Source organism: Geospiza fortis, unplaced genomic scaffold (assembly GCF_000277835.1).
Source record: "Geospiza fortis unplaced genomic scaffold, GeoFor_1.0 scaffold237, whole genome shotgun sequence".
In the NCBI taxonomy this organism is placed as follows: domain Eukaryota; kingdom Metazoa; phylum Chordata; class Aves; order Passeriformes; family Thraupidae; genus Geospiza; species Geospiza fortis.
In genome coordinates, this window is record NW_005054319.1 from 5,909,030 (window position 1) to 5,936,309 (window position 27,280).

The 27,280-nt window shown below is 41.4% G+C and overlaps 1 protein-coding gene across 1 annotated transcript in view; it reads left to right on the top strand.

Moving 5' to 3' along the window:
- The window catches only part of MYH11 (myosin heavy chain 11), a 54,217-nt gene that overhangs the window by 2,664 nt on the left and 24,273 nt on the right, over positions 1-27,280 (top strand). The window contains exons 2-8 of the mRNA XM_031056488.1: positions 3,237-3,595; positions 8,119-8,275; positions 14,847-14,874; positions 21,557-21,659; positions 23,287-23,307; positions 25,532-25,624; positions 26,029-26,092. Coding sequence (XP_030912348.1) covers positions 3,254-3,595; positions 8,119-8,275; positions 14,847-14,874; positions 21,557-21,659; positions 23,287-23,307; positions 25,532-25,624; positions 26,029-26,092 — 808 coding nt within the window. The 5' untranslated portion in view covers positions 3,237-3,253. The remainder of the gene's footprint in view (positions 1-3,236; positions 3,596-8,118; positions 8,276-14,846; positions 14,875-21,556; positions 21,660-23,286; positions 23,308-25,531; positions 25,625-26,028; positions 26,093-27,280) is intronic.

Below are 27,280 nucleotides of genomic sequence, written 5' to 3' on the forward strand. Positions count from 1 at the left end.
TTTGGGTTAAATGGATGAGAACCTCCTACCACCTCTTGCACGTGGACTGGGGTCTCCATTTCTCTCAGCCAGTCCTATGGGGGAAACCCAGGAACTGGCTAAAGGGTCAATTGTGCCTTCCCAGGGAATGTTCTCTGCAGGCTCCTCGCCTTGGCCCATACTCCCAGTATCAGTCAGTGCAGTCTTGATCAGAGATGGATCAGAAGATATAGTGCCAATTATTAATCAGAAAGCTTCAGCATCTCATTAGCAGCTCATTAGTCCTCACTAGGACAAATTTAGTTGAATTTGTGGAGCTTATATTCTACCCTTTTCATTCAGATGGAAGACCTTCCTTTATAATGAAAATGAATAGTGCACATTAATAAATAAATTCAATTATTAATAGCCATTAATCCACACTTCATAACTGCATTTCCTTTTTTACTGCAGTGATAGTCAGAAGCTGCTAAAACTTTATCCTTAAATTCCAGAGGTTCAGTCATGAAAAGTTCTTTTCATATAAATCATGTTTTCTCCTCATTGTGTTTCAGAGTAGTTCTGGGATCCAGTTCAGACTGTCTATTCACTAGTTCTTGTAGGAGATCTATTCTTACCATATTCAAACTAGTCCTGGTGTTTGGATCTAGGAAACAAGAACCCATATTTCCAAGTTCTGCAGTTCTTTCCACTTTATATACCTTCCAAATGGATCTTGCTTTGAAAAAGATTGAATTTAAAACTTTCTGCACCTGCACAGGAAGAAGTAGGAGAACATAGTCAAATACAGACAGACCAGCTCTGAGTTTCATGCTAGAATCTGTGGAAGATGCTTTTGACTTAGCCTGTAACAAAGAAAGAAACTTTTCCTTGGTCCTTGGGCAACAGAACAGACAAACCTCTGGGATGTCCCACTGTGACATGCTTTGTAACAGACCAAGAGTTTTAGCTAGGTTGGGTTTTTGAGGTGGATGGTCAGGATGATTTGGCAGCTTGATTTCCATCATCATTTTCTGTGAGCAGACTCAGAATAGCAGGATTTCACCCCATGAAGCTCAGCTCTGCAGTTCAGTCTTACTTTTGGTGTTTCTGAGAGCAGTACCTAATTCCTATTGATATAAAAGTGCTGTCACCTGGCAATTAGTCACAGGCAGCACTATGCAACCTTTCTGCTGCTCCAGCATGGCCATGGAGCTCTCTTCTGGCCACAGGATGGGCTGAAATCCCTGTCTCCACTGCTGCAGCAGTTCCTGCCGCGCTGCTGGGGCAGTGGGGTGGAGAACATGCCTTGCCTGCTGCCACAGCAGTGGGAGAGGCCAGGGCAGCCCCTGCTGCTCCCTGAGCCCTGTGAGCTGCAGCTCTGGGATGGGGCAGAGCTTCCATGGCTCCCCTGTGAGCAGCTTCCCCCTGCAGCCGCCAGCTGGAGAGCTCAGCAGGAGAGAATACCATCTCCATTATTGGAACTGTGCAGCTCTACCAGCCCTCTTGGCAGCCAGGGAGCATTTTCTGCCTTAATCCATACAGAGGTCAAATAGTTTCCTCTTGCTCTCTTCCAAGAATCTCCTGGGAGCGAGCAGAGGGACACATCCTACAGATGCTCCCTCGCAGAGCCTCGACAGCGGGGAGCGCTGCTCAGGGGCCAGTGGCACTGCACAGGCTCTCCCTCACACATTGATTGCACCTTCATGGATTATCTGGGCAAATTTTCCTCTTTGGGATTTCCAGGCAAGGCTCTAGAACAAGCACATTTAGCATTTTGCCTTTTTGTTTTTTGGTTTTCTGTTGTTGTTTTTTTTTTTTTTTTTTAAGACAAGACAATTGTCACAGGAGTTTAAAAGACCGGGGGCATCTAATTTCCACTGGATTTCAGTGGGATTTCACCTAACCTTCTTAGGCACCTCTAAAAATCCTAGTTTTGTTTTTAAGCTTTATATCACCTTCCACATGATCCATGTTTCCTTCTCAGACCCCTCATACAGTGTGGCCTTGCAAAAAACCCTTAATCTGTAGGAAGGCTTCAGGGACAAATATTTGGAAAGCAAGCTCTGGTACTCCCAGAGCACAGTGTGTCCATTTGGCTACATACCACAGAGCTTGGTCGTTTCAAATGTTGTCCTGCTTATGGGTTGACTGCTGACATCTTTAGCAGTCAGTTCTCCAAGCTCCCTCCAGATTCATGGTTTTTTGAAGGCTGTAAATATTAAACTCATTCTCAATAAGGAAATGAAACAGCCTCTGTCTCCTAGAGATGTTTTTCTTGGGCACACACTATTTGTAGCTCCTCCCCAGCTCTCCTCTCTGCTCCACTGCACAGCAGGTTTCCCAACCAGCACACTCTTTTTGCCCTGGAGCAAACCACAAATCCTCTGTGTACTCCATCCTGCATTTAGACCTGTGCTCCCATGGGATAGAGCAGAGCAATTACAAAGCTCCAGCACTATCAGCACTGATCTTGCAGCCACATTCAAACTTCAGTGGCAGAGCAGGAGAGCAGCTCCCTGCTGTCTCAGCACCCTGCAAAGCAGCCTAAACTCTCCCCTGGCTCTCACCTATGGGGCAGATACACCCAGCTGCTTTATCCATGTGCAACTGCATGGCACAGCTGCATCATCCTTCCAGTCAGAGTTCAGAGTATCTTTTAGCTGAGGCAATTCCAGGCTTGTTTCATTTCTTCTCTCTCTCATGTGATAGACATTTACCCTTCAGAAATGATCAGCTCCTACTGTCTGACCCATGGGGAGGGGCTAACTCTAAATTCTCCTTCACCAGCAGTATTGACAAGAACATCATTTTTCGGCTTTTTCTGTTGACCTTGTCTTAATCTCACTCTTCTCCAAATTAAACATTATTAAGTGATTGGAAATAGTCCTTTGCAGGAAAGGTTCATTTCTGTCCTTGCTGGAACACAGCCTGGGAACCATCCTTCTAATGTTTATTTCATTATTGCACTGATATTTCAGTATGTACCCAACAGCATTTGGGTGATTGGAAATTTTGTATTTGTCTGAATTCAATTACCTTTGTGACGGGCAAGAGCTGAGGCTGCAGGAAGGTGTTCAGCTGGTGGCCCTGGTGCAGTTCTGACTGTCTCATTGCACAGGCACTAAGTATCCATGTGGAAATGTGAGATATGACACAGGACCTATAGTGCTTTGGACCTGCTGCATGGCAGATTTGACAAATGTGTTTTGTCTGGAACACCTCCTCATTTGCCTTCCTTTATCCCTTTAAAGCAGAATATTTTGCTTCCTCAACAGGTGTCTGCTGAGTCAAAATGGCTCAAAAACCTCTCAGCGATGATGAGAAATTCCTCTTTGTGGACAAGAACTTCATCAACAACCCACTTGCCCAGGCTGACTGGTCAGCAAAGAAACTGGTTTGGATTCCATCAGAGAAACATGGATTTGAAGCAGCAAGTATCAAGGAAGAGAAAGGGGATGAGGTGGTGGTTGAACTGGCAGAAAATGGAAAGAAAGTGACACTGAGCAAGGATGACATCCAGAAGATGAACCCTCCAAAGTTCTCCAAAGTGGAGGACATGGCAGAGCTGACTTGCCTCAATGAAGCTTCAGTGCTGCACAACCTAAGGGAGAGATACTTCTCAGGTCTAATTTATGTGAGTAGACCCAAACCCACACAGAGCATTTCCCATTGCATGTGACCACATCCCATGGACAGTGAGGTGGATCCCAGCCATGCAAGTACTAACCCCCAGCAATGGCATCCTAACCCAAAAATGTTCTAAATTCACTTTATTCCCCATGATTCTCCTGCTTCTTTGATAATTGCTGCTTAACTTAACTAAATTAAAACACATGAAGCTTTCTTCCACAAAATGTACGGATTCCAAAAGAATATTGTTGGCTTGGAAAGTACTCTCTGATAGGGGAACAAAATCTGAGTCCTGCTGTTGTGGAAAAAAAATTGATAGGGACTTTAAAATTAATTCAATGTAAACCTAAACAATTTTCCAGTAACTTGCAAAAAGAGCATACAGAAAAGGCAAATCATGCCGTTTTGCTCAGGCAAAACTCCCACTGAAAGGCAGCTGAAGAGTTCTGGTTTGGTGATGCTGGAGTTAAACATTATGTGTAGATAAAGGGGCAAACCCAGTGGAATTCAGGCAAGAGTACTTGCATGTACCAGTGTGTCCCTGAAGCAAAGTCAGGCATCCACTAAACCTTATTGTCCCTCATGTTAATCAAGTTACAGATCAGACAAGCCTGGACAAATTATAATTTCTCTATATTCATGTGAGTTATGGCAGAATTATTCTTTCAGTCTTCACAAGTACATTAACACAAGAACATTTTGATATTGATAACCCTGTAATCTATCCACATCAACAGTTAGCAAACAGCACAGCAAGAAAGCCCAAAACTTTTCCAAGGAATTTAGCTGTTGTCTTTGATTTTACATGAAGGATCCCTCTGCTGTGCTGCAGAAGTTTTCTACAGTTACAATCTATGAGAATTTTGCTTGCATGACAGACCACTGATGAGTGAGAGGAAGTACAGAGCTTAAGCAGAAACAGTAGTCAAGGTCTTATTACTAATATTCACAGAATTCACAGAATTACTAGGTTGGAAGACCTTAAAGATTACTAATATGAGGAATGCTAAATTGAAAAGTAGGAAATTAAGCAAAAAGTAAGATAGTTATATGCACTACAATAAAGAAACTGCTTATTTGTTATGTGTAACTTCAAAGAGCTAAGCTCAAGATCTTTCCTTCAGGAATGTAGTAAAATGCACATTATCAAGTTCCTGAAAGAAGCTAGAGTTCTCATCTTTTAATTATTTGAATTTATTGGATTTTAGGTTTGCAGGTGAACATGTGAACCCATGTGCTATTATATCAGAACACGCAGCCTTAATGATTAAAATAGACTTTTTCTGAAAGCGTTCTGCATTGTTGCAAGAATTAAAATTAGTAGAAGGTTAGTGGGATAAAATGGGGGATTGGGTATTTGTTGTTGTTCTCAGCAACACTCTGCATATCTGTTCCAGGGTTTCCGTTATGTTTACTTTATGGAATTTTCATTTTTTACAGAAAGAGAAAATTAATTTCCAATAATGGATAATGCAATTAGAAATCAAAGAGTTCTTCATGGACGTAAAAATGGAACTGTACCTGAAATTAAGTTTTCTTTCTCAAGAGACTAAATTTTAAGATGGTAAAAATTTCAAAGACATTAATTTGACTTGTAGTGCAAGAAGTTATTTGTATTTTCAGTATGCAAAACCTGCTTGAAACTGCCCAGCTTTACACAGTGCTGCCATACCTTTTTAAAAACAGAGGGGGCCTCTAAAGAGAATCTGAGTCTCACCCCTATTTTTCTCTCCAGAGCATCACTAATGCAAATGGGGATTCCCAAATCTGCTAAAAAAAAATCCATCCAGAAAAAGAAATCATCTCCCCCTTGCATGTACATTAAATAATATTAAATAAAAAGATTCAGTGCAGAAATTCACAGGGTGAAGAAAAACACCCTGGCCTTTTCCTTCATCACAGATAATTAAGATAGAAGGGCAAGAAGGAACATGAGCCACTAACTCATGTTTCACATTGCTCAGAACAAAAAGAATCTGCTTTATCCACATACAAATTACACCAAAAATTATTATATAGGCATGAAAAACACGGCAACGCAACTTCAGTGGATTTGAGAGTAGAATAAAATTCCTTGTATTTCTAGGCACTACTTGTTCAGTCTTCACTTAATAGTGAAAAATGCTGTCTTTGGTACATAAAGCTAAATATGCATGTAGGAAATAAGTTGGGCTCTTCTGCCCAAACCTAGATATTCACAATGCAGATGTGTATTTGCGCCAGTCTCTTGTAAATACCCAGCAGCAGCAATCTGAGGGACACCCAAACTCAGCACTCCCATGGAAGTATCCCTGAGATATTTCAGATTATGTTCTTCCTCCAGACCCTCTGGGGAGAGATTCAGCCCCTCTCTAGATAGGCTGTGCCCCAGGGAGAAGGATTTAAGGCATGGAAGCTTCAGTGCCCCCACTTTCCATCACACACTTGGCCATGTCAAAATATCATCTATATTAATCCAGCTCCCCCAAATCTTTGCAAAGCATACACCTAGAGCTACAATCAGCCAAAATAAGAGGGCTTCATTAAATTTCCTGAGGTGAAGAGGGCTTCATTAAATGAAGAGGGCTTCATTAAATCTCCTGAGATCATATCGGTCACAGTCCAGTTAGAAATGAGGATTCTTGAACTTCATCAGCTCCAGCTTTTGCTCTGCCTTAACAGCCTGCTTCTTGTGCCTCAAAATTAGCTCTTTAAAGCTGTGTTACTGTGTGCCTGGGTGTGCAAACAGCCCTGCATGTGGAGAAGCAGGAAATGCCTTGAAATCTTGGGGAAGGGAGGCCTAAATCATTTCCTTAATTTCCTCTCCTAATTTTTTACTTGGATGGGGATGATTAGTTGAGTGTGTACAGTAAACCTATTTATACTACTAAAAAATGCCTTGCTGTCCTTTCCCTAAGGGCCTTGGTGGCCATTCTAGGATAATACTGTCACTTTTCAGGTGTGTTACCCTGGCAACACTAAAACTCATTTTGACATGAGCAGCACGGTTTCATTCTGACATCCCAATGAAAATCCAGCCCAGCAGTTCCCCACCGAGGGGCTCAGCCTGGCAATGCTGACACCTGACAGGGATTTGAGCCGGGCTTTCCTGGGCCAGCCTGGGCAATGCTGAGACCCTGAGCTGGGTTTTCCTAGGCCAGCCTGGTGATGCTGAGACCCGGCAGGGGGGATCTGAGCGGGGTTTTTCCTGGACCGGGCTCCCACAGGCCCAGGCCAAGCGGTCGCTCCCCGCAGCCCCCGGAGCAGCTGGGCCGTGCTGGGCCCTGGGAGCTGATACCATATAAAGTGCTGGCTGTGCCGGGCCGTGCTGGGCCGTGCCCTATTATGGTCAGGACAGGGAAATCCCTGGGCCCGGGGAGCTGGGACAGCTCCGGCCATGCTGGGACACAGCCCTGGGCTCAGCCTGGCACTCCCAGCGCTCTGCTTCTCACACACAGCAACAAAATCAAATTAATAACAATAAATATCTTTTAAAAAAACCCAAACAAACCACTTCTGACTATAGTAGAAACAGCACTGTTCCATTATTTCTATTTTTCCATAGGCCAGTTTAAATATCGCAATACTCCTGCCTAATGTGAGCTACTCTCTCCTAATATGAGAATTATGTTCTCATAACTTGGGTGTTTGTTGGTTTGGTTTTTTTGTTTTATTGCTTTATTTTGGAGGTTTAAATTTTATTAAATTAAATACAAATTTCTTTTAGCAACTGTTTGTGATATATGGCTCTTCATCCAGTATCGTATGGTATTACTTCTAGTCCAGGTCAAGAGCTGTAATATTTTGAAATAAAGGAAAATTTAAAATAAAGAAATAAATTTTAAAAAACCCAAGACAGAATGGATGAACACCTATCAGCTGGAAGCTACTATTCTTGTTTATGTATATATTTTTATATTAATACCTCCATTAAATTCTAAACAAATCACCTTTTTCTTTAAGTTTCCTGCAGAAATAGTCATGCAGTGAAGGCATGGTTAGTCTCTCAAGGCATCTATTTGGAACTGGAGCAATTTTATTTAAGGACTCTCATCAATCATCAGTATTACGTGGTGTTCATGGAAGCTTTTTCCAAAAAAACCCTTCAAGTTTCTTACCTAGGATTTCAGTTTACAAAATTTGATGCCTACCTGAGCAGTTATTTATATGATATTCTGATAAGAAAATACACATATAAATGTTAATTATTACAGTTATCACCATACCCTTATGTGTGATAAGGGTATGGATTATGTACTGAAAATGACTGAAGTTAAGGAGCTCTAACATCAGGTCACAGTGTTTGTACAGATTGCTGAATTCACCTGCTTCCAGCAGCTCACTTTTTAGCAATAATGATTTGTGCACTTTGAAACCACCCATGCACATACATTCAGAAAATCTGCTTCCTTTGTTGCCCTGGGCAGAACACAAAGGAGCGCTGCTGCTGAAATCCCATCAATTCCCTGCAGCTCATGCCTGTGTTTCCCAGCCTGGACATGGCACATGGTGATGTTAAGCCCAGCTTTTATTTGAATTCCCTTGCAGACTTACTCGGGTCTCTTCTGCGTTGTGATCAACCCCTACAAGCAGCTGCCCATCTACTCAGAGAAGATCATTGACATGTACAAGGGCAAGAAGAGGCACGAGATGCCCCCCCACATCTATGCCATCGCTGACACAGCCTACAGGAGCATGCTGCAAGGTAGGACAGCCCTGCCAGCCCTGCCTGGGTGCCACAAACACCTGGCAGCTCCACGTGGGCTCCTGCAAGCAGCCAGCCAGGGAAGAGCTCTCACAGAGAGCAGGGCTGCCTTTCTAGAAGTTTCAGAGGAATTCTTTGGCAGGAACAGCAGTCCACAAACGCTGTGACTCAAAAAGGAAAAACAATCCTTTCACCCATCTGTGTCGAGGCATGTGGGAAGGTTTCAAAGTCAAGCAAATAGTTTTGGCAAATACGGGCATGGAAAATGCTCCCTCTCCACTAGTGGAGACTATTCCAAAGTTAGCTGTGAGCGCTGCTGGATCTGTCAGCATTGCTGCCCTCTCTCCCCAGCAAAGCAGATTCAAACAGGGTTTTGGGGCTACTTTCCCTGCAGCCTGATGTCTTGAACCCTGAGTTGAGATGTGCTGTTTTCCAACAGGGATGGGAATGGGCAGTGGGAAAGCAGTCAGGCCCCAAAGGGCGCAAACCCCCAAAATTCACAGAGCTCTCCTCCTCCTGCAGTCACTTCTGACAGACTGAGGGGATTTTGTCCAAAGGAAAAACTATCATTTAGGGATGAAAAAGCTAAAGTGATGGATATAGGAGGCTGCAACACCTCCAGAATATAGGGCATGACCAGGTGCCATCTCACATCGACCTTGGGTGCTACAGGAAACCAGGAGCTCTACAAAATATTTTGAAGTTTATATGCCCTCATAAAGACCCTGACCCTACAGAAATTCTGGCTGACAACTATGGCTCAGAAAGATTCACAGGTTTAGCCCTAAGTTTAGGGCTTCCCAGGATTAGGACTTCCTTCCTATGGCTTATATGGCATTTCTTTCCTGGAGCTACTTCAATCCTTTTACTTAAGTGGATCCCAGAAGGCAGAGCTACAGTGCAGCAGAGGAGGACCAATAAAGCAGCCAAAATATCCTGAAAACAGACCTTCCTACACACTATGTGATATAATCATTGTTATAAAAAACTTATTGGCAGAAGGTCATCCCACTAAGCCACAGTCACATATCTGTGTTCCAGCTTCCCTCCTGAGCCCGGTGCTCTGCATCCAGCACTGTCCAGGGCTCTGAGCAGGCCCTGAAGCCATTCCTCCCTCTGATCCTTTATTTAAGCAGCAAATCTTGAGGGGAGATCTGGAAGAAGCTCCTGGCTCCGGCAGACCATCAGCAGTTATGCAGGGTTTTGTACTTGTCTCTAGAAATGAGGTGGGGGGAAAAAATAGAAAAGGGATATAAGCTATCTGTAGGAAAGGGGGGAAAAACCATATGGCTGCAGCCTCTGCTGAAACAGAATTGTCTTGTCCTGACAATACATGAGTTTTCTGCCTAAAGTGAAACTAATTCAGCACAGATGAGGCTGATCCAGGCAGCACTGGGATGTCTCCCACTCCTCCTCTCTCTGACTGTCTCCTGTCCATCCTAGCACGTTCTCCTGAGCAATAGGAAGCCACTGGAGCTGCTTTGCCCTCACTGTGGCCATTAACTGCACTTAGAACAGCCTGGGTTCAGCTGTGCCTTTCAGGCTGGCTGGAGGGAGGAGACAGCAAGAGTGCAGGCTCTTATCAATTCACTTCTTTTGGGGAATAATTTCAGAATAATTTCCTGGCCCTACGAGCTTTTGGGAAGTTACTCCTCATTATTCATGTGCCCCCACTGCAATTCTTCCTGGCAGCGGAGAGGAGAGGGAGAACAAGTAGAAAGGAACAAGGAGGGAGTAGGTGATCAGCTGAACCTTTAAGAGGATGCTCTTTCACTGCTCCCCACCCCAACCACGCACAGCTGGCACGGCAGCCGGCAGTGGAACCAGCAGAGCTCCCAGCACAAGCCCAGGACACCCACGTTTTACTTGCACATGTCATCTTGGAGTCTCTCCATCTCTGAAGAGGGCCCCAGTTGCTTTTAAAGCTGTGCTTTTGTTTGTAAAAACCTACTCGTGTTTTGTACATGAAGCTAAACCAACCCTCAAAATAACTCTGGTTATTCAGCCAAAATTCTGTTCACGTTGGGGTGGTGAAAGTGGGCGTCAGCACAGTTCTGAGTGAGCCCGCTGCACATATAGGCACAGAGAGCTTCAGGGGGTTGTGAGCATATTTCCTAATGAAATATAAACAAAAGTTCTTACCCATAAACATGGATCAGAGCACTAAATGTTTTCCCTGTGAAAAGTCAGTACTGCTCCTTATCTGGAAACTTGCATAGTTTCTGCTTGCCAAAGTAAAATATGTTGTAGATTCATGAGACTGAGGAATTATATTCTGGTATTTCATGACCAGGGCCACTTGGCCCAGAGCAATCAGCTTGTTCAGATGTCTCAGGGATCCTTTATCTCTTGGTGAACCAAGCCTCTGTGTCTGCAGATCCCTGGTCCTTCCTTCATCAGCTGGGAATCACAGCCCCCTCTGCATTCTCACCCTCCCCTGTGTTGGCACAAACATCCAGCAGAAAACATGAGCTGTGCACACTGCATTCCTCCTCTGCTTCAGAGACTTACTTGGTTAATGTATTCATTAGGGATGATGTTTAACTCCCATCAAAGCTCTTCTGATAAAAATACTTAGCCACAGCTATCAGCAATCTGATAATCAGACTTTCTTCCAAATATGCAGAAAAGCTGACATCTCACAGGACACAGGAATTATCAAAGATGTTGGCTGGGCAAAGATAAAATTTCCACTTGTTTCAAGTGGTTCTGAGCACCTAAAACCCTTTTGCAAATCACAGTCATGCTGTCTCATTCTCAGCCAGGAGTGCTGGGTGTCTTGTTGAATCTGCGGATTACCATGTCACTAATGCAGTTTGATGAGTGCCCAGGCACAGCCATGGATGCTCATTTCCAGCCAGAATGGGAATAAACTTTAATTTTCTTTAATCTCAAAGACTAAGAATTCTGCAAGAGCATTTGTGTGTGTGTCTCCAGGAGTCACCACACTGAACTGGGCCCTCCTGGCTGTGTTTACAGACTAGCTATGGATGATTACTGCTACACTTGAGGACTTCAATCACAAAACATTTCCCCCTGCTCCTGCACCCTCTGCTCTCTCCTGTTTGGGATGAAGTAGCTCCATACAGAGGGCTTGATCCCCATCCCAACCTTGCACTGCCAGCAGGATTCTTCATGCAGCCAAGATGCAAAATGCTCCAGGTGAAAGCCACCCCTGGATTTTGCCTTGCTGAAGTGTGTCCCCCCTCCTGGGGCACAGTGTGGTCTGTGGATGCTGGTCACAGCAGCAAGGAAGAGGCAGTTCCAGGGAAGAGGAGCTGGAGGAGGCTGGATGACTCTTCCTGCAGCACTGCCAGCCTCCAGTGATGGTGAAGCTGAGACACTGCTCTGTAAGGAGGAGCAATTCTGCTGCCTTCTGTCACCTTCCCTGAAGAAACAAAAAATAAGTGGTAGACAATACAAATGTGAAAAGTCATTTTATGCAGAAGTACTAACAAAGCTTTTGTGTAGGTGGTTAGGCCTTTATTAAGTTTTCTGGCAGTAAATCATCATGGAGAAGATATATTACAGCTTTCTGCAGATTCAAGGAGATTATTTTCTGTGGAGCCACTTTTATGCAAGCTTGAGTTAAAAATGGAAAAACAAACAACCTGGTAGTTACTCAGAGGTATGGGAGGGAAACACAGTTCCCAAGGTCTTAGAAAAGGAGGCTGCTGTGAGAAGCCATCTGTTTACTGTGTCCTCAGCAGGACTGTACAGAAATGTCCCCTTTAGGCAGTGCAGTTATTAACAAATGTAAAGAAGCAGTAAGTGAGTGGGGGAACATGGTTTCAGTCTTTTTTTTTTCCTTTTATGGTAAAGCTGCCAACTTGCTGCTTCATTGCGATAAACCATCTGATTTTGTTTGTGATTAAGCAGAGCTAACTGGTCTATCAAGAACAGAGGAGCAGGAAATCTTACAGGCAAACTGGAGGTGTTTGGTGAAAAAGTAAGCAGATTCCAGAAAGAAAAAATAAATGTTTAAACATCTAATATAGACATATAGGAGGTGGATGATACTCTTCAGGTAGAGTCAAATTTTCTTAAAAGGCATTAACCAAAAAGATATTAGAATCTAGAAGACCTATTCTGTTGCTTTTTAACCCCCAGGAATTATATTAAAGGAGTTTTATTTATATAGCTCTTTTTCTTTTGATAGATAGACCACATAAAGTTGCAGACTCGCAAAATAGGTCGCAGGCTTTTCTACATAGAATGAAACATTCCAGAACAGAAATAGGATTAATTGAATGGGAGAGCCTTTGAAAGTAAATGAGGCCAGTATCTGCAGCTCAGGCCATAACAGAATAGGACTGGACTTCCTGATACCTTTCATCCTTAGAGGTGCAGTTAGAACTGATGCAGGAGAGAGAATAACATCTGGAATTCCCCCTCTGTGAGTGTGCACAGCACAGTTTGCCAGCATGGGGTTTCTCCCATGATTAACCTATCCCTGAGGACATTTGGTGCCACTTCTGACCTTCCTCATCCTTCCTCTGCTCTTACACATCCCCAGGCTGCCCCTGCACAGGCACTCACACAAACCCCTGTGGTGGGCCAGTCTGTGAGACACCTTTGGGAACCTTCCCCTACTGAGGAGCAAAAGAAGGGCAGCAATGGGCAGCAAAGAGTAGTGAGAAAATACTTGGCTTGGAGACCAGCTTTTTCTGATGTTCCCTGAGCTCAGAAATTCCACTGGCATCTCAGTATCAAGAGTCATTTTTATTTTCTTTATGGTATTTATGGGTTAGTGATGCAATATCAATATATGCCCATGGTTTCTATTTACACAACAATGTATTTTTAGCAAAAGTTCTCCCATGCTTTCACTTTTTTAACTTAAAAGAAAGCCAGCCTAGCTGATACCCTGCAGTGAAAAACAAACATGGCTCACAGCTCCTCTCCTCCCAAATGTTTATGTGGAAGAGTCCTGCAGTGCTGATTGCTGACAAATACCTCCAATAAAAATGAGGAATGAGTCATTTTGTACCAATTTACCAAACAAAGCAGTTAAGTGGCACCATTTGTTGTGTGGTGATCAATAAAGCAGTTAATGTTATAGCTATTGAGGAACTGGGAGTAAAACAGTTGTTTAATATCAATCCAGGCCATTGCAGAATCCTCTAATGCTTTTCCTAGACTGGCTGTGGGCCAGGCAGCAGTTACAACTTGAGAGTTTAATCAATTGGTTTAAATAGGTTTAAATAATCTCATGGTATTTATGACATACAGGGTCAGCAATAGGAGTGAGCAACCAGACAGGTACTCCTGCAAGTGACCCCACACACTGAGCAAGAGGAGCTCGTGTCTGAACCTCTGAGCAAAGCTTGGTGCTGGCTCTGCTTTGGATAAATAATGCCAAACCATACAGAAGCACTGGATTCTGCCTAATTATCTGCCTCAAGTCTCAGTTGTGTAAACTAACCACACTTTTCAAAAATGTATTTGACCTGCCTAGGAAGTATTTTCCTAAGTCAGAGGATTATTTTACAGTCTGTAAAGGCAAACTGAGAGTCTCAGTCAAAGAAGGGCAAACTTCAGGGCTGGGGCTGGTTGCTCAAGGCCTTGTTTAAGTCTGCTTCCAAGTAGTTCCAGGGCTGGAAATACCACACCTCTCTGGGAAACTTGCCCTGGTGCTTGACAAGTGAAGGAAACAGCTGTACTTTAGAATGGATCTTAGCAAACATGCTCATCATGCCTTTTGGCAGAACAATCTGTGTAAAAGTTCTGAAGGTAGAGAGAAACTCTGACTCCAAATGAATAAGCAGGGAGGATTGCTCCAAGAACAGGTCATGGAGATGGGCTGCAATCCTCACCCTTCCTGCAGCATGACAGAACTCTGGACACGTGTGTGAAACCTCTCACATGCCTCACCTAGCAGAAATGGAAACTTTGCCCCTCCTTTTTATAAATCTTGATCCAAAATGTGTTTGATGGTCTGTTCATAGTAAAAAAACATGAAGAATACTTACATACTTGTTGACATGTTATTGTATAATCTAAAGTATCTTGTTTTATCTTATTCTTTGGAAGATCTCCCAAAGAAATTATTTGTTCTCTTGATACAAGTTGTCTCAGTCTGAAATGAAATACAGGCTAAATTATTTGAACTGCTTTGCTTTCAAAAGTCAAAGCTTTGCACGACCAGCTTAAAACATTTTACTTGTTGCTGCCTTATCTGTCCAGACTTTGTTTTGAGTGGGCTGCTGGCCATAGTTCATAAGCATAGTAAAAACTTGAGTTTCAGGTTTGAAGTTCTGTTATAATCTTCTTACGGAGAGCCTGATCTTTTTGCTGTCCTCATTACAGTTCATCTCTAATGGAATTTACAGAAAATATTTTTGACCTCTTAACCTTTTGTTCGTTTTTTGTACAAAATATTTCCATTAGAGATGGTTATTTAAATTCAAGGGCAAATTAAGTAAGATGTGAACCCAGTACTTTTTACTAATCATGGTCAGTCAGATTTTAGAAGGTCTAGGCTGTTCAATGTAAATCCTTATAAATATAAGTGCTTCTGTCAGAAAAGCCATTCTCCCTAATTAATGGATTATTTTTTCTTTATTCACAGATAGAGAAGACCAGTCTATCCTGTGCACGTAAGTAAACTCATCTATTTTTGTACATCTCAATGTCACAATGTCTTTATTCAAAATTGATTCAAATTCTGGTGGAATGGACACATTCTCGTCACCTTCAGTAAGCTTGAACTGCAGTCCCAAACCGACTTCATTAGATAGACCTGTTCATAAGATAAAGAACAGGTATCAGTGTCACATGAAATCTTTAATGCATAAAATTATTTATTTAAATTGACTTTCTGAACTTAGAGATTTAACAGTTTACAGTGAACTACTGGGGAGTGTGGTTATTGCTCCACAAAATCCCACTGCTTTGTCATTTCTGACTGTTTTGAAAAATCACTCAAAATGTTGAACTGGACAAGGATCTCCTTCTTGACCCTCCATTCTTCTGTTGCTTATTAGTTGGTTTTATTTGCTTGAATGTCATCAAGAATGCTTTTGACAACACTTTGTCTTTGTTAGATTTGGCATTTTCCAGTTTTCCTGATAAAAGATTGGATTTGATTCTATGTAAATGCTAATACATTGGCAGAGCTGGCATGTGTATTATTTATAGGAGGTTCATGCAATGATGCTGTAATCTGTCAGGTTTAGGTTATCTGAGAAAGTGTGGCTACTGACTGAATATATATTTACCCTCAAAAAAACACTGCTGCTGATCACCAGCCATAACATTACTTTTGACTGCCACTGCTGACTGAAAAAAATTATCGCCAAATAAAAACTGTACCCTGTGTCTGGTACCACAAGGGCTATCGTAGCTCTAACCTCTGTTCCAACAAGACTTCAATATTTGTAAGTATATCGATCAAAAATCTGCCCCCAAATGCATTAATACCAAAAGAAATCTAAAATTCCTGCAATGATGAAGTAAAAACTGACCATCACATTCTTCCCAGGATCAAACATGTCATGGTTATTAAGACTAATTTACAATATGCATTTCCTTCTTCTATTTTTATACTTTAGTTTATTTTTCCACTAGTAAATCTTCTTTTAACTTTGGAACATTGATACTTTCAAGAAAGGGACCTTCTTTGCAATTCTATGCCTTTTTGTTCATGAAAATCCATTAAAGGATCCACTTCTTGCAGGTACCATTTATTGAAATTACCTGGTCATCTTGCTGGAAACCTAAAGTGTTTCACACCAGTAATACATCAAATAGAGACAATTAAATGCCTTTTCCATCCAGTAATATTTAAAATAGAGAGAATGAAATGCCTTTCTTATTTTGAAAACAGCACAGCAAGCGATTCCCCAAGATGTTTGGAGTAATTGCTGTGTGTTGGATGTGCATCATAACCCATAGCTTAAAACAGTCCTCACAAGTCTTCTAAAGCAAAAAGGCCAAGCTAAAGCCAATGTACACAGCTTTAACCACTACTGGTTTAACATTCTTGTTTGCCTTATTTGTGCAGAAAGAAGAAAGTTCACTTGGCTTGCAGCTTGGCAGCTGTCAAGTGGAAGCAATTTGCAGTATTTTATAGAATTGTTAGAAATGATGAGAAATTATCTTCTGGCCTAAAATATGTAACAATAACTGAAGACTTTATGGCATTGATCTGCCAGAGTTTTTTCCTTGAAATAGCTACAGGCTTGAACTTTCCAAGGCCTGGTACCTAAACTGTAAAAGAATAGGATTCATATGGATCCCCTGAAATACTCCTGGGACACAGGGAGGGGGGAAGATCTGAGAACTGAGCCTGATTCTGTGTTTCTGACTATAAATATACCCATTCTCAGAACTTCACCCTCACCTCATTAAACCTACCCTCATGTGGTTAAGTACTGTTTGCATTCTTTACGATCCCTATCATTTGTGTGATTAACCATGGTATGTTTAAAATCTCCATCTGTCTTCAATGCTCATGGGTTCCAGTGCTTCCTCAGAATTCCCTGTCTTTCCAGATTTCATTCTTTTCTCTGCATTTCATTAATAACCACACTCATACTGCCTTTGGCCTCCTCTCCTCTGTGCACACACATCCTTTTGCTGTTAGCTCTTTCCCATGGGTAGCATCACTGAACATCCTCTGTGTCATTCCCTGACAGTTGCTCTCTGGCCCTTTACAGTCAGCCTCAAAGTCCCACATCTTATCATGCACATTTACAGCACAAAAAACTTTATACCATGTGTTTACTAATATATCTGTGGTTGCATTATTGTAACATAACACAACGTAGCATGACATATATAATACATACACAATACATAACATTGCACTAGAGGTATGAAATATGAAATCTTACTCTTTTCTGTGTCTGAAACTTAGGACAGGTAAGACTTTTCCACTCTTGTGTCTTGGTTCTGAGCAGCCTTCACTGCTCTGCCTGGCTGTTGGGATTTCCTGCAGTTCCTGCCTGTGCTTAGGCCTCCCCACTGTGCTCTCTCCTGTTTGACCTCGGAGTTGGCCATGAAATACTCTGTATTCACTCTTAGTCCATATTTACCAGCACACAGTCCTTGCTGAAGGAAAGGTCCCAAGAAATCTGTCCAGGGACTCAGAGACCTGAGCCAGCTCAGTGCATCAGCAATGAAGCGTGGCTTGACCGAGGCCATGGCCAGTGACCAGATTTGTGGCTTTTCAAGCTTCCTCCAATGGTAGTAGAGGCACAAGCCCTCAAAGTAGAATTCTGGCCTCTTGTTTGATTTCTAAATACACAAGTGAATTCTTCTGGACTTTTCAAAATGTTTTTTACTAAAAATTAACCACGAGAGTTTCAACAATTTCCTCATAAACCTGTCTGATCTTGGGGTTATCATATTTTAGCCATTTCCTGGAAAGAGCAGGTAGAGTATTTTCTGGAAACCAAATGTGGCTTAGAGGACTGTGCACAACTTTCAGTTTTTTAAAAAAAGCTACCTTAAATGAATGAGAAAATCTGATCAAAGTTCTGTGTGTTTGGGGTATTATGAAGCCCATGGAAACAAGTACTTGTGAAACACCTGTACCTATAATCAAGTACTTTTTCATTACCTTTCTGGTTTTTAAAACATGCATTCAGTTTGAGTAGCTTCTAAAAAAACAGGGAAGTAGCAGGGTCATAATTTGATATGGGAACAGACAAAACATTGAGTGGGGCAGTGACCATCTGCCCTTTTCTCCTTCTTCCCCTCTCTCTCTCTGGACAAACCCTCCAGAGCTTCACCCAGCCATGGGACTCCAGCCCGTTTCCTTCCCTGACGCGCATCAAGAAGCAAAGTCCCCCAGAACATCTCCAAACTGCAAAGCCCCATTAGCCAAGAGACTCCTCCACGAGAGAGCTGAACTCCTCTTTCCCAGCTCAGTAAATCTCCAAGGCTGGAGCTGGCAGTGGCTGCTGCTTGGCCCCTGTCCCACACAGATATCTGTGGAGCTCCAGCCCCAGGCAGAGCTGCTGACCCTGCTCCGAGTCCTTGGGGAATTGTTTTGTAAGTAAACCCGTAGGATCAGTGGGCTGGCTTCTGACACAAGTCTCCAGTGGGATACAGCCGGTCTAGGACAAAGCTTTTCATCGTGTTTGCACATCTCATACTGCAGGACAAAGGCTGCCAAGCCCTAATGTGATTTAGAGCACCTCGTTGAGTGCCCTGCGCACAGGGGCTTCCCACAGTGCCAGCACATTGGGATTAAGGGATGTGTGAACGGGCAATTCTTGTGGTTCATTGCTTACTGAACAAATGCTGAAAATAAATTCTGCTGTTGCTTTTCAGATGTTTCCAAAAGTGGAATTAAGCTAAGTCTCATATCATAATACTAACATGGAAAGCTTTCAAATTTTCAACAACAACAACAAAAGAAAATACACTTTTAAAACTCATTTTTCTCAGTTGTTCTCAAATGTACAAGAGTCCTAGTTACACCGCAGGCTCCACCCCAACACTGGGGCCAATCTGCTAGTGTCACCTTGTTCTTCTTTGGAAATCTATTCTAGCTGAGATAATTTTCATTTAAGGTGAAGATAATGGAGTCACAGAGGATTTGGTAGCTCAAGAGGTACAAAAACTCTGTTATAGCTGAGCACTATATATGTGAGTTTATGGGCTTCATAGGACCTGTGCTGAGGTCCTAAAACAATGACTGGCAAGCAACGAGGGCAGGATAAGTTGAAGTTATACCCCACATTGTGAGAGTGGTATTTTTAACAGAGCAAGCCTGTTAGTCTAGTGGAGCCCTTTGGTCTGGGAAAGCCAAAGAGTTTCTTTGGAGAAAAACTTGCATAGGAAGTAGCTGAAGTACTGCTGTTGGACTGCTCAGAACAGTGCAACTTGCTTTTGATCTTCTTTTTTGCATTGGCCATCTGAGCTGGGTGCAAAGAACTGCAGGAAAAAAGACTCATCTTTAAAAATTCAGTCACTGAGCTCAAGAGAGAAAGCAGATTTTAAAACAGGTGGGATTTCTCATACCATCTCACAATGGAAGTTGGTTTTGCCCCCTCAGAAATGACAGTATTTCAAGGCAGGTGCAGAGGAAAAACCTGCTGTGCATGACCAATTCTGTTACAACTCAATAGCTCTAGGAAGAATTTCATCCACCTGTGAACGAAGACATTCAAATGCTCTCCTCCACCTGGGTCTCCCTGGGTAAACTTCTTATTATTTAGAGGCATTGACCTGACCTAGCCATTCTTCCTCATTGATAAATTTACAAACACATTTCATCACTGAGGGGAAATCAGATGTCATATGGCTGTGATACATCCTTCAGAGGATCAGGGCTACTAATGTTAAATGGATGCTGTTTGTCAGACCTGTCTGTTTTCATGAACATTTATGACTGATCTGATATGTAGAAAATCAGAGGAATTCATCAGCAAGAGACATTATTCTTCATTAGTTATTGACCTTGGAGACTTTCTTCCTAGTTAACCTAAAGCAGTTCTGTGTTTTTTCTATTTCACGCCGAGGAACTTTTTTATTGTCTATTTCAAAAGAAAGTTAAAGCCTCAAAATCTGTCTGCAGAAAACAAGAAAGCCCTCAGCCTGTGCAGAAGCAAAGAGTTAAGGAGCATTACTGTTTGATGGGATAATTACAAGTAAAATGATGCCATATATGGTAATACTCACAGGGATTCAGGGAAAAGCCAAAAGATGGGCACTGTTGCCCTGGGAGAAAGGAAATGCAATGATGATGTGATGAACTACAAATAACCCTTAATAAAATGGAATAGTTCAAAGCCCAGGGTTTGTTTGAAGAAAGTTGTTTTGGTTGTTTTTTTTCCCAAAGAAACAAAGATGTAAGGTAGATTTACTTGAAAAGTTTGTATGCATAGGTCTTCAAATTGGTGTGCTTGGTTTGGAATTGTTCCCAGGACACTTAATTTTTATCAATAAAACATAGAAATGTTTTAGCACTGAAGCCCAGACAGAGATGAATCCAATCTCTAAACTGTGCAAATTAACCCAGGTCTTGTGAAAAGGAATCTATTAATCTCACTTATTTGTGGCTGAAATGCTAAAAGCCAGAAGAAACAGTTCTTATCATGTTGTACCTCAGGCAGGAATTGGTTCTGGTCTCCTAAGGTTTATATTAATGTCATTCTGTATTGAAAGTTCTGCCCAGCACTTCTCTATATTTTTATGTCCATTTATCACTGGTCCTTTGGTAGGGAAAATTAATTCCTCTATTTCCTAATTAGGAAAAGAAGCAGAACTGCAGTGGATTCAGCTAAACAGTTGCAGACTCAAAAAAGCTGATAAATATCTCTGGGATTTTTGAATGTATTGTTCTTTTATTTTTCTAAAATCTATTTTATTATAGATCCAAAGAAAGAGAGGTTCAGCTTAGATGGTTGCTCTCCTCACAGCACCAGCTCAGTTGAAAAACCTCGTTTGTCACATCCACACCCACTTTGACTGCTACGCAGGACAGTATAATAATATTTTTGTGCATATTATCATCAGAGCCAGAGGTATCTGAAAGGCATAAGATGATGTAATGTAACAATTAGAGAGGAAAATTGGCTGGAAATTTCTATTGAGAAAAGACTCTGTCAATCTGTGGTTTGAAAATCACTCTTTTACTTTAAGAGAGGGTTTAAGATTTGTTAATAAACTTAACCTGGAAGTCTTCCAAGAGAGAAAAAGTTACCCCTGCCTTCCTACTTCCCAAGGACACTGCATGGAGCAGAGCTGGGGTGCCAGTTCTGCTGGTCAGACAAATCCCCACCATGTTCCTTGTTACCCAAGGAGCAGGGACACCTCAGGCAGTTCCATTCCTGGTCCCACTGAATTCAAGGAGCATCTCAATACCAAATTCAGATGAGGCAGGATCAAGCTGTTAGTCTACTTTAATGCAGAGTTTCAGAAGAGAAAATCATTGTATTACTGCTGATGTTTTCTTTTACTGCTGTATCACATCATAGTTAGTGTTGTATTTTTTGATCTTAAAATATAAGCAGACTCCCTGCCAACTCCACTTCTCATAAGTGTTCAGATGCTGCCAAAGCAAGATGAACTGCTGTTCAAAAATGTATCATGTTTTATAATTCCCTTAAATGGCCCAATGTGCACTCAAAATACTACCAGAACAGAGATATAACTCTGATAATGCATTCTTTGCAGGCTGAAGTCAGGTGCATTTGTGAGGTGCTGCTCTGGGGTAAATAAGAACCGAGCTGGGCAGTTTCCAGCCCTTTTTTTATACACTATGTACATGGCAGAAGGACTTCACTGGTTACCTACCTTCTTTTGTGTTATTTTCTTTCCCCTCAGAGGTGAATCTGGTGCTGGCAAGACAGAGAACACCAAGAAGGTCATTCAGTACCTGGCTGTTGTCGCCTCATCACACAAGGGCAAGAAGGACACCAGCGTCACTGTAAGTGAGCTCCTCCATCCCCAGCTCTCCCCAGGCCTCTGGGGCTGTGCTGAGGTCACTCTGCAGCTCAGGGACTGGGGCTTGTCCAACAGGGGCATATTAAGAGTACACAATTATGTCACAGCTCTATGTTTATGGAAGAAAAAAATTGTTTGACACCATCTTAGGCATCAAATCAGAATGTACTTAGGGAGAACAGAAATATTCATAGTTTTCCATAGGCATAGCACCTATTTATATCCCAGTATGAAGGCCTTGAAGTCTGCAAGGGCTCAAGTCCTTGTTTTACCCTTGACCTCTGCCAGCTGAGAAGTTTGGGAAAGCCTGTAACAAACACATTGTCCAACTGCATCACAAAAATGTATGCCAGCATTTAAACTTCCAAAGTTTTGATTGGATTTGTTAATAAGTTTTCTTAGCAACTAGCAAAGAGTCCCAGTATAAAACTTGTCTTTTTTTTTTACTGCTCTGTCAGAGGTAACAATTCTGAAAGGCACAATTTTTTCTAAGTGCTTTGTTCCTTCAAAACGTGTAATAGTCTTGCTTGAGAGACTAAAGTTAATTTTCTTACTTTGAACCATATACCTGCCCAGTTCCTGGAGATCGTTACCATGGCTGAGGCTCTCAGCTGTCTTTGCTCTTCTCAGTGATACAACTCCGGGTCCTACACAATTTCCAGCCTTTCAAATGTAACTCAAAACTTCTGCAAAAAAATGAAGCAATTCACTTTTATCACAAAACAGGCTTAATTCAGGACAACATTTCATTGTGTCACAAATACAAGATTGGGTACAAGATAAGTAATTAGTAGAGAAGTGGGAAATAATGTAAAATTCTCACAGCTGCCCCTGCCCATGTGTCAGCAGAGCACAAGGTGTGCAGCCCTCTCTCTTCCACCACAAATAACTGGGATTTTATGTACAGTGGATTCTAATTGGGAGTAGGGGAGGGAGCAGATGTCCTTTTGAGTAGTATTTTCTAGAAATCTGTGATTTAATTTAGTGGAAACAGTCCAAGACTAATGTTTAATATTTAATGTTTATGCAAAAAAATAATTTCTTCCTATTGATTCCCTGCTCAGTAGCTGGGGGAAATGAACTTGGGTTGCCAAGGCCATCCCTAACTGCAGACTGCTCTGGGGAATTATGTAAGCCTCAGGACCAAATTTGTCCTGAGACAGACTTGAAGGCAAATATCCATCAGAGAGGAGCTGAGAAAAAGTCTAATTTGTTCTATATCATGCTGACAAATAGTAATTCAGTGGTTGGGACTACTGACACTGCAATTTCAGTCATTAAAATATAATGAATAGCAAAATGCACCAGAGAAGAACTAGAGATTTATCATAAAAATATTTGCCCTTGTCTGGTCCTGAGAGACTAACCTGGGACTGGGTCCAAATCCCATCTCTTTACCATAGGATTTTTCTTTTCTTCAGTTAATATGCTCTAAGTATGTTAATGGTATTTGTACCTTTGGTATGTCTGCAATAGATTATTCATATCTGTATTCCTGGTTTATTTGCATGGAAACTGTACTGGTTATTTTAATACAGGAAAAACAATAAAAATATCTGTCTAATGGAAATTATACTGACACTTGTTTTATACCATGTTATTCAACACAGCAAGGTCCTTCTTTTGCCTACGTGAGTAACTTAGACTGTTTGATGTGTGTTTAAGGCACTGAGTGTAGATCTGCATGCTATTGTTGCACCCCAAAAATTTAAGAGAGATTTTGTTGAAATATGTTGTATGGTATGATAAAAAGCAACAATAGCACCAAATGCTCTCACAAATCAACCCTAACTGTGTCAGGCCCCATGGTAAAGAATGAGGTCTGACACAGGCAGGGTCATCTTTCAAATATCACTCTCTTCTATATCTTTGTGTGTGTTCAAATTGCCATAGTTTGAATTAAATTTCCCACAATCCTGGAAGAGCCACTCAGCCTGAAATTTAACAATGTGGTTTCTGAATGAAATACCCAAACACTTTCTGTGCTTCAGGTTGAGGTTTTTAGGACTGTTGTGAAATAATTCCTAAACCTCACGGTGTTTGATTTGTTTGGCTGCATGCTTTCCATTTGTTATTGCTTGGAATTTTCCATTTCCATGTAACTGTTGAGAATTGTTCACCACCACAAGAGTTAGCATGTTCTTAGCTTGCTGCTGTGGCGTGTACCAGAGCAATTCCCACTGCAGCACCTGTCTGCAGGTGTGTTACAGGCCCTCCTCTCTGTGTGCCATACACATAGCAATGCTTTGGGAATACAGGCAGGTTTGCTGGCACATTCTTGGTGTTCCTGTGCCAGGCAAATGAGATTTATTTTCTTTTATGCAGTCTTTTTTGCCCCACTCAGACTGCTTCCTCTCAGACTTCAGCTGTGACAGTGTTGCCCCTTAGTTAATTTAGTACTTCCTTTGACAATCTCTCTGAAAATAAAAATTCTTTCATGGTTGGCATGGGCAGCTCTGTGGAGTTTGGTGGACTTACAGCTGCACAAAGTGCTGAAGCCAAAGTTTTATCCCCAGCTCTATGGCATAGTTCAGTTCTCAGTAGAAGCAGGTGGTGTCTGTTTCATTTTAACAGACAAGGTTCTATGTTAGATGCCGCCATCTCATTGCAGCAACACTCTTTGCTCATACTGGAGTTTTTAAGTCTAGAGTGTAACTGGACAGAGCTGCCCAGTACAGAGAATCTTCAGGGACTTTTAGGAATTCATTTCTTATTCTGGGATTCCTGTATGAACTTGTTAGGAACTCTGCCTTCCCTCTTCCACCAGCTCTTGGGTAGTAAGCTTTTTAATGATATTTTTGAGGAAGCTCTCACCATTGACACAGAAGTTACAAGGCATTCAGAAGTGACATTTAGAAAAAAGTTACCATATTTACACACTAATTGGGAAGCACTTTCATTTTCCAAATTATTTCCTAGATTCAAACAAAATATTGCCTTAATTTCTACTTAAAATTATTTAAATCATATCTTATTATCTATCAAGGACTTTTTCCTTTTCAGGGTGAGTTATTTGAAATAATGCATATTACTACAGAGTAATACTCAAAGAATAGTGTGGCAAAGTAAATGTGAATGTAAGTGATCTCATAGGACAGAGTTGAATGAACAGTTTTGACAAGCTGTATACATATGCAAAGTATTTTTTCAAGTTCATTGGTTTGCTTAGAAATAGGATTAGGTAAATATATAGCAATAAATGCATGCTTGTTTCATTGCATGATTTGTTTCCTCAGCAATTACTAACCACAATTAACAATATAATATGAAGATTGTGTGTTTGCATGAGAACTCATTATCCTAGTTTGAAATAAATCAATGCAATTCCATATTTAACCTATGTAGCCTTGCATGGATCATTATTAATAGATCTGATAAAATCTGCTTTGTAGCTTTGTGCTGCATTACATTAAAATTATTCTCAGCAAGTAATTCTAATTACATTGTCATTTGCTAGCAAAGGGTCTCAATAAACTAACTTGGAAAAGACATGCTAGAGGTTCCTTTAAGAATATCCCTCTAAAAAATTACATTAAACTGGAAAAAGTAATTGACACTGAATGACCCTTTTTTAAAGAAGGCCAGTCGTGATGCTAAACAGATTAATAGAGTTTGATCTGTCACAGGCAACAAGGCTGGAAAAGGGTCATGTATACAGGGCAGCACTTAATTGCACAAATAGATAAACATGAAGTTTAATAGATAATGAAAACAAATCCACATGAAATGCAGTATTCAGCAAAAAAAAATTAGAGACTTAAATTAGATCTCACCTTTCTCTGCCTTTTCTCTGAGTGTTAGTTTCAATAAAGTAATTACAAATTTTAGTGTTAACTGCTTCTGAATGAATTTTAGGGTGAGCTGGAAAAACAGCTTCTCCAGGCTAACCCTATTCTTGAAGCTTTTGGAAATGCCAAAACTGTGAAGAATGACAACTCCTCCAGATTTGTAAGTAGGAGAAATGCAGTTTGGTCTGTGGGTCCATGTGGGTCAGCTTTAGCAGAGAGAGTTTCACAGATCCAACCCTGTTCCCTCACTGACCTTGTGGAAATATCAAAGTAGAGGAATGATGTTGTCCTACCCCTGCTTCCAAAGCCTAGTCCAGTAGGGAGAACTCCTTTCCCTCTAAGTACCTGAACAAAGTGTGGGGGGAATCTGTACAGAGGGAATATCAGAGAAGGTCACTTCCTTTCAGGCTGTTCCACAGGTCACCCCAGCAGGAGGGAGTCAAGCATGTTATTCCAGGGAGGGTGATGTACACATCTTATGGAGCAGGCTAAATACTGGCTAATATTGGAAAACCTGGCACTTCCTGAAAGAACAGCCCAATTAAATCTTCTTTTCATTCACAGGGCAAATTCATCCGCATCAACTTTGACGTGACGGGCTACATTGTGGGAGCAAACATAGAGACTTGTATCCTTTGCAGTGAGCTGCACCAGGCTGGGAGGAAGGCACATAAACAAGTTCACTGCATGTCTAAGAAAGGCAAACACTCCTGAGGGTGCTGTAAACAAAGAGGGAGGGAAGTGGCCCCGTTTGTGCTGATATCAGCTTCTGTCCTGCTCTCAGTTTTTTGTTTCCAGGGATGTTTTCTCAGCTATAGGAAAGGGAGCTATTCCCCAAATACAGCTTCAGGAACTGGACAGCCCATACCTAAGGCAGTGACAAAGGACATTTTTGTGTCCAGAGGATTTGTCTTGCCTGGATGCTAAATGCTATCTGCTGTGTCAAATAAAACACCCAGAGCAGTGAGCTGTGTATCAATAACCTCGATGTATTTTTTCAGGGAAAATGGACTGAGAAATTCAGCTCAGTCTGACCTTACTTGTCAGGAATGTTGCCTGTTCCCTTGGTATGTTTATGAGCTAGTATATTTTAATGAACATATTAATATGCAGGTGGTTTCCTCAGTGTTGCACTGCTCATCTTTGCATGTAGAAAGAGCTTCTTGCTCCAATAAATGCAAAAGAATGATGCAGCTCTAAAAAACTACACTTATCCCTTGAGTGTGGAATCAAGCAACAGTTTATCATTCTGCTCTTATTTTGACAACTGATCTTTAGAAAAAATCATTAACATTTTAACATTTTTTGTCTTAATTGAAGTTTTATCTACAGCACTTTAGCTTTTAAAGAGTGAATCACTGACTGATATTGAAATACTTACATTATTGATAACTTCATTTTTATTAGCTTATAGTCACAAAAATGGTCCATAAATAGAACTTGATTTTATTGCTTTTATACCTACAATACTCACCTCAAGAACTCTTTTTTTCTAGCAGCCCTACCATATGTTGGAAGAATTATATTGGTGCTTCATTTTCAAAGTGATATGAGTTCTATTGTGACTATTAGTTCTGGATCTTGGATTTTATAATAATTTAGGTCTATTTTGCTTACTGCCATGATTACCAGCATTTACCCTGCAACAGCAAGTAGGAGATCGATCTGCTTATTGTAGTAATCATTATACCAATACCATAGCTCCTGACACAGAATTAGACACATATTCATGTTAGACAAGTACATGGCAAATATTTCAACAATGCTATTGATGGTTCTGAGGCTGATGGCACAATTAAGAAAGGACTGAATCATG